Source organism: Anopheles darlingi, chromosome 2 (assembly GCF_943734745.1).
Source record: "Anopheles darlingi chromosome 2, idAnoDarlMG_H_01, whole genome shotgun sequence".
Taxonomy (NCBI): Eukaryota; Metazoa; Arthropoda; class Insecta; order Diptera; family Culicidae; genus Anopheles; species Anopheles darlingi.
In genome coordinates this window covers 3,920,001-3,932,500 of record NC_064874.1, presented here as the reverse complement: position 1 = coordinate 3,932,500, position 12,500 = coordinate 3,920,001, and the positions used below count along the sequence as shown (strand labels likewise).

Below are 12,500 nucleotides of genomic sequence, written 5' to 3'. Positions count from 1 at the left end.
GTAAAGTACTTCGAGTCCGTCATCCCGGATGAACTAAATATACGTAACCTGGAGGATGGGAAAAGGCGGAAAGTGTTGTGAAAATATGGTACACCACCCCTTCCACTGGCGGCAATTTTCTTGAGGCTTCCGTTAGTTTGCCTCCAACGACAATTACTGAATAGGGGCGACGGGAATCATGCTGATTATACGAAAACGTTCCGTTTGCTTGTAACAAAATCAATGGCTAGACCAGAGTAAACGTGGACAGAATTAGACCCGTTTGTCAGCCGTAACAACCAGCGACCAACACCAACTGTTCAAACGCCCCAAGCTCCACTTCGCTGGCGCTAAGCCCTTTGAGGCCGTGTGATTAACAGGGCGAGGGGGGTTGCGTCCTGCGCCTTGGGGGTCACGATAAATGCTTTCTATTAAGAGCAATCGTTGCCGTCGGTGTCGCCCAGTTAAGTGTCCGATTTAAAGCATAGGGCACATTCAAACTAGCCATTATGCTGAAAAGCGAATGTAGGCGTAGGCGATAAAAAAAAAGATAGAGCAGCGAGATGAGCCACGAAATCGATAATCACCCACTCCGCGGCCGTTCGGTCGGACTTGCTCAGTGAATTTCACCCACTTTTTGCTGAGGAAAATGCGTGCATTCTATACCTGCGCGATTAACAAAACTCTCTTCGTGCGATAAACCGGGATTCGTAGTTTAAATAGTCGATTTTCACGGGCAAAATACACTTTTCTTGCAACACTTTTCCCGACTTTTCCCGACTTGAGGCCGAGTCCACATCAACCGCGCCAGCTACTTGACAGCTGGAACAGTGTTGCCGGACAAGCTCGGGACAGCGGCAGATGTTCAGCGCAGTGTACCAGCGCGTGTCAGCTCCAGAGCACCGTTCGGGCGGCAACAGAAAACGACTTTGTGAAACTTCGAACTTCTTCACGGTTACGACGACACCAGACTAGAGGTTTATTGGGTGTTTCCACAAAAAAGAACAACTTACAGACGCAACCTACGAACTACCACGGTTGAACTAACAGTTCAAACTAACTAACGTACCAACAACCACCCTAACAACCTCTCTCAACAGCTCAAGCAGCTTGCGTCTCTTACCTACTAATTAAACCTTTCAGCCTAAACCTCAACTTCGAACAGAACAGAGGCTTTCCAACTAACTAACTAACCAACTAACCGCTTTTACAAGTCACCACCAGCACTTTTGCAGAAAAAACCCACAGATAAAGTAGGCGCCTGCCTTCCCTTTGCTGTCGTCGGCTTCGTTTTTGAAACCCAGGGCACACTGTTGTACTGTTGCAATTCGTCGCTCTACTCTGCTGCTCCTTCGTTGCTCCAAGTTTGTGTTAAGCCGGACCTCACACCCTGTTCTTTTAAATTTCTTCTTCCTTCCTTCCAGTTCCGTTTGCTGTTGCAATTTCCGGTTTACTTCCTCCCAAAGTGGCTTTTGCTGAGTAGTCCACATGACTGGCGGGTACCTGACACGTCAAGAAAAGAGCGACTGTAGCGACCCTATCGACTCGACTCGTTCCGTTCGGGTCCGTTCACCGAGAGTGAAAGTGCGCCAGCGAGCCATGACCACGACAGCAACACCCGTGAACCCAGAACGGCAGACTCGGCCATAAGGGCAATGTATGGAGCCCGGCCACAGCTCGGTTTACTAAACACGCCGAGTAATCCGTTAATCGGCGCATGGCTACCGATGACGCAGGCATTGCCGGCCTGGAACCGCGCAGCTGCGACCACGCGCAGCAAAACCGCCTGGTCAGCGCAAACGGCTCGCTGGAGTTGCAACGGCGCTTCGAAGAACAGCTGACTAGGTGGACGCGATAAGGGATTACGGCGGGATCCTGGACCGTACGGAGAGGCACAGAAAGGTAAATGTGGGGGTTACATGCGCTCACAGTTGGTAGAAACGGGGCTCGGATAGACAGTCGAATAAACGGGCCGGATGTGCTGGTCACGCCGCGTCGCTTCACTTCCCGCACAGCTTCACGAAAGAAACCCGGGATCCGGGATTAGCGCCATCCTCTACCCCTCTGCGGCGTCGCACAACTATAGGTCCTGTCATACTCAGCTATTAGCGGCTATCAGAATCAATCTGCGCCGTATGCTAGTTAGTATCCGCTCAGCAAAGTTCCTCCCCTGCCGCATCAAGCTGGATAGTTCTAGAGCTTGTATGAACTCTCGACAACGCCTTGAAGGATTTTGACTTACGAGGAATGGAAAGAGGTGGCAGTGTCCAAGCACCAAGCAGAAAAGATGGAAGAGGTCTCACTTTCTCCCCAATTCAAGAACAGAGAACCAGTTGAAATTTGTGTGGTATTCCGGTAACACGCATTCCGAGGAGAACTCGCTTTCCGAACAACAACTTCTCTCTACGGAAACGGATTCGCTCTGCGGAGAGAGGAAAGCGCGCTCACAATTTTCCGCTCGCATTTTTCCATTCCGTTCGTGTTCGTGTCCTTTCACGCAAAGGCAAACTTTCCCTCGAACCATTCGGACGGTCTGTCGCTGCCGTGGGCTCGAGGCTTCCCCAAAGTGTCCCAATGTAAGCGTGAACCTGTGAAGCTTTTTCGTTTCTGTGTCTTCCCGCCTGAAATTCCGGAATGGGTGGATCTCTAGTGGTAAATTAACAAAAAAAGGACACCATGTCGATTGTGAAGAAATAGCTGCTCCTTTTTTCGTGAAAACTTTGCTTCAGCCTTGCCTCTCTCGCCAGGTTGGTGAGGCGTGTGCTCTGGTGTTGTGTTTCCGCGAATCGTGGTTCTTCGACTACTAGCAGCATAAATAAGTTCTTTATCCAGATATATATGTATGCAGTCCTATATTAGTCGTGATGAAAAATGCGTGCGTGAAGTGTGAGTTGTGTTAAGCAAACGCGACCGAAACCGCACTTTCCGACAAAAGTGTGAAGTTAGGCTAATCAAGAAAGAAAACCGAAAAATCTCCGTACCGTGCGTGAGTGGGCGTGTGGGCTTCTGAATTTGGTTCGGAATCCTTCGTAAAACCCCCCTTCTGAACGGTCAACGTGGGGTCCGGGGCGAGGACGTGGATCACGAAAACGACGACGACGACGAAGAGAAGGGTGGAGACGTGGGGCGTCGGAGCACTTTTTCGGACGCAAAAAGCTGTTGCTGGCACCAGTCGGAGAGCCGAAACCGTCCGTGGTAAGTAGCTAACGACGGAGTTTTCCGGAGTTTTCCGTGAGAAATCAGCTTGCTGTTAGAGGGAGAGTGAAGCTTTCGCAGACAAAGAGCCAGAGCCTCGAACACGATTTGACAATACCCTTCCAATAATGGAGCCGATGTAAAAAGGGAGGATGGGAATTGAAAAACGAACTGGAGCAGATTAATGCGTAAGGGTACAGAAACGTGTCCCTATTAATACACACACAGACATACACACAAACGCACAGATACTAGCAGGCTTGGCTTCTAGTAGTCCTATTCGTCTGCTTTTCGTCCATTGGCTTTCGCTGTGGTATGAGTGTTATGGGATGACTACTACCCAAGTTCAACCATTAATCCCTCGTGACCCTCAAAGGGAACGAAGCGCCGCGACAGACTGTAGCGCGCAGACGACGCAGAAGCGATTGTTCTATTCAGTGTTGCCTTATCAAAAAGCCGCATACGACACGGCCATTTGCCATTAATGGTCCCAGTCGTCATAAGCTCTGCCATCATCCAGTCCACGCTGCTTTAGTGCAACCCATATACTCTAAAACTCTTCTGCCGACGACGCACTTTGTTCTCTGTGTTGTATGTGCGCTATGGCACTGAGAGTGTGCGAGCAAAAGATTACGTCATCGTTCTCGTGCGCGGGCGGTACCTGCTGGCAGCAAATCTCAAACCCACACCGTTCTGACACGAACCTGAAAAGTGCCGGAAGTCGCATGACGACGACGACGAAGGTGGTGACGACAAGTAGAAGAAGCCACGAAGATTCAACAATTGATGCTAGCCGACAAGGACGACGACGAGGACGACGACTGCGACATGGCGTCAACCATGGCGGCGACGGCTGGGACATATTTGATTTAATGTTGCGGCGACCGCAACGGGCAGGATGGGGGTGAGCCAATCGCGGAACACCTTACCGAAAATAGATTTACTCGATAGAACTCGACTGACGCGCGTAGGCGGTATTAGTCTAGTTTAGTATCTACGTGCGGGGAATGATATTCCAGTACCTGATATTCAAAAGTGGAAATATGTATTCTACACCGTAGGTGGGAACCGTATACGATAGCTAATATGTTCCGACCAATGTATCTCTCTATGTAAACGGCAAGCGTAAATGTTTTGGCATTAATTTTTTCGTTTGCGCTAGAGTTTTCGTCCGTGTGGCCACGGCTTCTGTCTTCTAGAGAATGAAAAACTTTAAGTGCTTTTACATGTTCCTGCTTCGGTTGCAAAAGTAATAACACAACTGGCCACACACTGGACAGGCTATTTGCATTTTCATAAAGTTGTATTGCCTTTTCTGCGTCAGCCCTTTTTGCGCTACGGTTGATCGCTCTTCCGGTCCCGATGGGTTAATAAGAAACAGCTGTGCTTTCTTGCGTAATGTTTCATTGGCGTATCGGCGTCCGGTGTGAGCATTCAGCAGAGCACATTTATCTGCTGCATGATGCTATGAGGGGCACAATCGGGTACACAAAAGGGAAATAATAGTTTGCTGAATGTTGCTCTGTACCACCGGGAATGAACTGTTTGTGTGAATTGAGGTGAAAAATAAGGAGCTACGCAAAAGCTTTCTTCACCTATTCCAAAGCACTGGCGCCTAGCAGCATCACCGGCAGTTGTGCACCGTTCAGGATCCATCGAACCTGGGCTGACCGACTGATACGACCGTTACCAAGAGGTACATGAGCTGTGACACAATGGTTTCTTTATGGCGGCTCGTACTCGGTCGTTATTGAGCAGGAAGAGGTCCGCTCTATTGCCACAGCTGGAATAGAGACCTGTTTGTAGTTCTTCATTGTATAGTAGTTGTTCTCCATTCGACGTTAAAAGGTAAAATGCAAAACGGATACCTCTCTCTCGCTCCTTGCCACTAAATCATCGATATTTCAGGCACATACGTGGTGGTCAGAGGGATGATCATTGAGATTCCTTCCTACTAGTTATGTTTTATTATATTTATCGAGTTTTTTTATCATATTCCCAATAGCGAAGGCGTTTTTTTCTGGTTCTTAAAGTCTTATGAATGTGAACCACTCTCTGAAAACACACTCTATACAAGTTTACATGGCATGAATCCTTTCGATTTCGAGCTGAAATGGTGTCTCGAAAACTCGTGCTGCGAGCGCGTGTATTTCCCACAAGTTCACAGATTTGTCACCTTCCCCTATCGTGTCTTTTAGCATCTAACCGTGAAAAAAGGACCCGCGGAGCTTGCGGTTTGCTCGGATGAGCACCGACCGAAGATAAATAGTATCAGTTCTAGCGCTTTACTGTCATCGACGATGGCTCCATGTTTGCCATCCATCCAATCCGCAAACACCACCAACAGCGCCATATGTGCCTGACGCCACGAAAGAGCTATTAGATGGAGTTTTTGGAATTCTCAGAAAAAGCACACACTTCCACTTTCAGCCTGCAGCGTTGGGACACCTTCTTATCGATCGTCTGGAACAACTGGAGCTGCCTTGACAGTCGCAGTGGTGGTCGTTTATTTTTCTCATATTCAAGCGAAATATTAGACACACACAAAAAATCTATATTTCTTGAGAGACACTTTACTATCACAATCATCATCATCACCATCAACAGTCTTTGGAGTGCCTCCTGTTTGTCAGAAAAGATGTTTGGACACGTTATGTCTGCATAAACAATGACACTCTAGGCCAGTTGATAAAATAGATAAAAACGGACCTCGTATAAAAATGGAATTGCGAGTGCTGTAGAGCAACATTTCTTGTATCCATCTACTCTGGCTTAAACTTATCAGGCTCGTTGAAACAGCCGCCGCAAAGGTGAAAAGTACCGCATTATTCTCCGTCGCCGTTTTATTCGTCTTGTGCGTTCCCCACGCTTTGCTACCATGCGCCTCCATTGCGGTGTAATGGATGAACCCGGAGTCCGGATTTGCTAAAAGAAATGCTGATCCTTTTTTAGTGATATTTTTCCCTGACCTTCTCGGTAATCGAATTTTAGCATGTATATTACATGCTAACCAACGCTGGTGTAAGCTTCTTGTGCCGTGCAAAAAACAATCATTTCTGAAATTCTTCCTCCTCCGTGCCATGGTCGACCAACATTCTCTCGCCAGGGTTTGTTGTCTGGCCGCAATGGCATCGCCATCCCAAAGCCATCTAAGCACACTCGCAAGTTTAATATTTTACCACGGACAGAAAACACACTGTGCATAATGCTAAGATTGAAGTAAACTGTGCCGGGTCACCCAAAAAGGCAGAGATTGAAGTACCGTGCCAACGAAGACGCAGAATGGAAAAATGTTACCCAAAAGGGCTGATGATGGTGCTACAATTTACAGAACCCGGCACAACTCCACGAATTCATGCCATTTCATTGCAGCTCACATCCACTCTACGTGTCTCATAAAAACCTGTTGCACACATCGAGGCAAATATTCTTTTATAAGAAAGAGTTACGCGGGCATTGCCTATTTGTGTGCATTCCGTTTCTTCGATCAAATGAAAATGTTACTTATCTGCATTGCCATTATCGTAACTCATCCATACTCACACACACAGGCAGCTAAATTACACGCACGCATCGCTTGGAATTAACTGATTCATTAGCAACACGCCAACGTATCTATTCGTATCCACCGAAATTGGCCCCATCGGCAATCGATAGGATCAATTTTGCGAGCGTCGAAATGCGGACATGAAAATCGATCGCCACGCAGCGAAATGAACGATAATTAAATCGACATTATTCCCGAAAAGCCGCAACAGGTCCGCGTAGGCTGGACCGAGGCAAGGGCAGGCGCTTGAGCAGAAAGTGCCCTAGTACCAGCGAGTGACGTACAAGCGTGCTGGGTGCACTTGGGTGGCTTGTGATGAGTTGTTTTTCATTTCTTATGGTTCATATTGAGCGCATTATCGGTTGGATGTATCTCTACATGCGGGGGCGCGGGCGAATGGCCTGCCCAGCGTACATGTTTTCAGGGACGACATAATGCAATAAAGACCAGCGAGTGGACCGTACCACTCCCTTCTCTGTCCCCCAATACGGATTAACCGCAAATGATTGAATTTTGTTACCGCTCATGTGCTGGAGTGGCTGACGGACGCGTCCATCGGTCGACGCACCAGAATTATGTTGATGGAGTGAAATATATAATATGCGTGTGTGTTATCCGGCAATGGCGGCGATGGAAAACGAATAGAATAATGGTGTTTTGTGTGCCTATATGTTGCTGGATATAATGAATATAAGTTTAGCTGGCAGCAACGGCGGCTGGAATACAAGCGGCGATAGTGTGTGCTCATGTGTCGCCGAGGAAATCAATCAAATAAGTGAGTGGGCTCATGAATAAGGAAGAAAGAAAATTTCCCGACGAGTGGATGGAAAAATGAAACTGCAACACCCTACACCGACCAACTGCGACCATATGAGCAGCGCAGAGTTTAAGGTGAATTGTTTTATGTAGTTCGAAATTGATTTTGTACGCTGAATGGCTAACAGCACGGGTGGCCATTTGGTTGGATCGCCCTCGTAAACAGTTTGTTACTAGACACACAGTCATAATGGATGGTAAAAGGTTTGTTATTGAACCTGTAGTCATTAAATAAATGCTATTAAAACTCCTCCTTTGTCTCTCGAGGGCCCTAATGGACGTTTATGTTGAAAACAACTGACGTTGACTGGACATGGCACTAGACATGATAGTAACTTGTTTGCAGAGAGCATTTAGAAGAAGAAATGGTGGCATCTTTTTTATGACGCACAACATTTCCATAAATCAACCGTTACCGCCAAGAACGGCGGCTCGGTTGGCCGGCTGATAGGAGATCTTTGGGTGCTGCACGTCAAGGGTACGGCGTGTGCAAATATGAAAACAGATCAAACCGAACCCACAATCGAAAGAGCCTGCTCCGCTTAGCATCATAGCAACGACGGTCGTCCGTTTCAAAGACACTTCCATTCCGAACCTTTTGGCTGGCGGCGATTTGGCCGGATTGATAGGATCTACTGGAGGAGCCGACCGTCGGTCGCAGCTGAACGTTCGTGGAAAGCATCTGGAACGACCTAAGATGCTACCGTGCAATACACTGTGCTGCAATAAATAATGCCATTCGATTTTATCATCCTAAAGGCCCCAGCTGGGTGGCCCTTCTGGTGGGATATGCTTTTTTCCGGGAAAAACGATGCAGCTACCGTATTGGGGATCATTCGGAAATTGATCTGTTCACAGGCCATTTCCAACCAAGCCCCAGGAATTGGCAAATCATTTACCGCAATGTCCTGTGGGTCTAATGGGTATATGGCACAGGACCACAGGCACAGCACGCCACCAATTTCATATTGACGGTATTGTGTGTGTTTTCCTGCTCATCGCCAACAATTAATGTATCAATCAATCACGTGAACGTTTTGGGTGTGGGCGGGCGTTGTAATTGAAATAACACGTATTTTTGCAGCATAACCTTGACTCCCTCCCCCCCCCCCCCCCCAGGGCGGTCCACATTCATGCGCCACTTACTCTAATGGATGCCGGTTGCTGGCTGTTTAACTTTCGTTTGATTCTTCTTTTTCAATAAACGCCAATCTGATGATAGCTCCAATGGAATGGAAAATAATTTTCAGCCAAACAAGCTGGCCCACCCCATCGGCAAATATTTCATTCGTCCCACATCGAAGATGGATCTTTTGAGATGAAAACATGATTGCCGGATAGCACTGGTGAGAGAGAAACAATTGCCAACAACACTTTTCACATCGCCCCTGGTAACGGATGCTTAGTTGGTTATGGTCTCGACGTCTTATCGTCAATCGCGCTCCCAACTTCATTTCCAGCAGAGCTACAACAGCTCATTGCTGTTAGTGCATTTTGATTGAGCACATACCGCCACCAACAGCGACCAGGAAGCCGGGTAGGGAAGTAATTAGCAATCAATCTTCTTTTATCACCCACCCAAAGCTGAGGTTGGATGGATATCGTGGGCTTCCTGGCAACGAATGGCGACTTCCTTTTCGTGCGCGATTTGTCTTTTCAAGCTTCCTGGGAAATGGATAAAAGCATTGAAATGAAACACCCTCTCATAGTCACTACAGAAACACGCTGAATGCTGGGTTCATTTGCTGCAGAATAACTCCAGACCGGACGACAAGTTTTAATAATGCTGTCGAAGGAGCAAGACACGCAGAAACGCTGCAAAGCAGCATGATAAGTGGTACCCTTGGTACTTGCTGCAAGTGAAGGGAGCTAAACTAAAATCACACACAACTGTAGTAGAACAAATGGCAACGATAAAGAGCAAAACCATCAACAGATCCTAGTGTGAGACGATGGTCAGCGCAAGAGGGATGAACGACGAAGACATTAGAAATGGACATTACGATGACATTACATTGGGAGTATGTTAAACCACAGAAGGTAGCATTAGGCGAACGGGACCAAACTTCCCTCTCGTCCTTGTCCTGAGCATTCGCATTATCGGTTCGTACAAATGGCACTGACTGCAATGCTAGATGTCCTTAAAATGAATATTAATCGTTGCTTGTTTTAGCCGTCCCTATCCCACGCGATGTAGCTCCAGGAAAACTAATTAAACCTCGGACATTAGTCACAGTTGGAATCATGAATTAGTGTTATTCGTTAATATTTTACAATCATTTACCATTGCATGGTACATCATTGCACGTAACGGGAAATTGTTATTATTATTTCACAGCAACAGCTAACAAAAACCATACAAGAGATTTTTTTCAACAGGGTCATTAAACAGCAAGAAACTGGACACAGGATACTTCTACGTCGGAGTTTGCACAAAGACTCGTCGCATACATTTGTGCAATGACAGTGCACGTGAGCGGTGCAACCAAAATGAACATCCTTTATCACTCTGTTTAACACGAATCGTAGAGCCCGCAGGACATGTTCTCCAATTTTGATATGCAAAAACCGGTTGAGCAGCCGGTCGGTTTCATTACCAAGGATCCCTCCCCTGCTATTCTGCATAAGCAGAGCAGATGCAGTGCAAGATTTCCGCTACGGAAGCGTTTATTTTTTCATGAACAAATAGAAAGCATACATCTTTTGTTGGATGTGACAGGTGATACTCTTTCCCAGCACCCCAGCACGAGCATGACTCGGTTCGTTGTGCCATCCGCACAACGAAGGATGCTGGTGATACTGCAATTTTGCGCAGGCAAGCGCATAGGACCAAGGTATGGGTAGCTTTCGTTGCCATTTTTCGGTTTACTGCCGCTGTTGCTGCTGCAGCTGCTGCTACTGCTGCTACTGCTACTGGTGCCGTTACTGTTGCTGCTCGTGACTTTTCGCCCAGGACGCTGTCATGTGAAAATGAATATCCGTTTTTTGCCACCTTGGGCTGCGTTCTGCAATGGTGCTGCTGAAGTACTATGGACAGAGTTTTTTTATGATCAAAATGTGACTTCGAGGTTTCACTGGAGTTACTGCAAGTAACGTGGTGCATGGTGACTGAATTGGAAGGAGAAATACATCATAAACCAATTTCATTGCCCTGCCCTAGTTCGATGTTCATTCAGCGTGCGCAAGACAAACGGACAACAAATCCGATCCGAAAGCAATGGAAGCCAAATGGCGTACCCGTAGCGTATTTAGTATGCATGGATGGCTCTGCTACCCCGTGATGATGCTGTGATTGCGATCAATACGTACCGTACCGTAGCCGCAGCACGAAGGATGCAACGTGCTTTCTTCAAAGGTACACCAGCACCAGCTCCAGCAGGGCAGGGTAACACCCACCATTCGCCAGGCAGGTGGTCTATCGCGAAAGGGGGCGTTTGAAACACCTCATGTTTTACACCACCTTATCCTATATGGGACCAGCAGCGAGTGGAGTGAGCGTGTCATGTGTCGACATTCAGGTCGCACTGGTGAACAGGGTGCGCAGACCATAATTAATGTCCCTATTTTGCTTCGTTAATAATTGCTCCATTCAATCACCCTGTAATATGCATGGCGTTTGTATGCGACTTGTGTGTTGTAATGTGTTTTTATAACAACTTTGCCTCCCATCTTATCTACACACACACACACACACACGCGCGCACACACACAAGAGGGTGATTTAAATTTTAAAAAGGACTACTCTCCTCTGCGATTTTTATCTATGAAGAACTTTGTGTTGATGGTTCGTCGCTCGCATATCGCAAAAAGTGTACTTATTGGCACAAAGATTTACGATAAGGGTAAGCCCCAGCGACTGCCAGTGGTTGTCGGTCTCAATTGAAATTACATTTTAAATTGCCATAAATTATCTAATCTCGCAGCTGGACAGGAACAGCTGCCCTCCAAAGACAGCTTCTGCTGGAGAAGGATGTCTTGACTGCATTCTAAGTGTTGCTTTTCTACCAATTCATTCCAAATGCAATTGGCACCGTGACCGCATTCTGTATTCCTTTTTCATCACAAACTCAAGCTACAGTGGCTCTGCCACTGTCCCTTTGGCCATCTGGTGTGCATCTTGTATTGCGCGCTCGGGAGGATTTAGTAATGGACGCGAAAATGGAAAGCAATTTACTAAAACCATTTTCCTGGCTGCAGCCACAAGCAGCAAGCAAGTGGGGAAACGGTGAATCGCGTCTTCCGAGCACAGACGTTGTATGTGTTTGGCCTTTTTCAAAATGAATTAAAAGGTTAATCGCGAGTTCGTCCATCGGAAGAGCGGCTCGCCGCAATGAAGGCGATTCTAAGGAGGTTAAAGGGCAATTTTCTTTTTCGAACTATAGCCGTTCACTCGCAGTTGTGTGCGCTGCTGCTTATGCCGGAGTTTAATTCGTTTCGCTTATGAGAATTTGTTTCAACCTTAACGTAACCTAAGAAGCAACAGCAACTTCTGACACGGACAGAGGCAGAATGTAAATTTGGCGTAAAAGGGAACGCACCGGAACCTGGTGTGAATTTGTTTGCAGCGGTGTTCTGCGAATCATATTATATCGTTTGCCCCAACACAACGAAGCGCTAAGCACAATATCTGTTCCAGGGAGCTGAGGTTAAGATGGCGGCTGGAATTGGAATCTACCACTAAACTGAAAGTGAGCATAATCGCACCATTCCATTAGCGTGGTAGCACCTCTGACCGTGAGTTGAGCTTTTCTGGCTACAACACAAGACTAGTCTGACCCCATCCGTTTTTAATTAGAAACCACCACCGTAGCCTAACCAAACAACCCACCCACACGAACATGTTTCAGTTGCCAGGTTGAATAGAGCAAAAGATCGCGCCCATCATAGAGCTGCTTTCGGTGATTTACTGGTCCTGGTGGTCAGCACCAACAGAAGATGAAAATGATAATAACTTTCGACAAGG

The 12,500-nt window shown here is 47.1% G+C and overlaps 2 protein-coding genes across 2 annotated transcripts in view; one reads left to right on the top strand and one right to left on the bottom strand.

Moving 5' to 3' along the window:
* The window catches only part of LOC125951462 (AP-1 complex subunit beta-1), a 6,385-nt gene extending 5,606 nt beyond the window's left edge, over nucleotides 1-779 (bottom strand). Inside the window, exons 1-2 of the mRNA XM_049680323.1 lie at nucleotides 646-779; nucleotides 1-48 (exon numbers count right to left, since the gene is read on the bottom strand). The exon at nucleotides 1-48 is cut by the window's left edge and continues 85 nt beyond it. Coding sequence (XP_049536280.1) covers nucleotides 1-23 — 23 coding nt within the window. The 5' untranslated portion in view covers nucleotides 24-48; nucleotides 646-779. The remainder of the gene's footprint in view (nucleotides 49-645) is intronic.
* A 1,715-nt stretch (nucleotides 780-2,494) lies between these two features.
* LOC125951466 (probable cationic amino acid transporter) overlaps nucleotides 2,495-12,500 on the top strand; it is a 19,474-nt gene continuing 9,468 nt past the window's right edge. The window contains exon 1 of the mRNA XM_049680328.1: nucleotides 2,495-3,174. The gene's annotated coding sequence lies outside the window, so the exon portion shown is untranslated. The remainder of the gene's footprint in view (nucleotides 3,175-12,500) is intronic.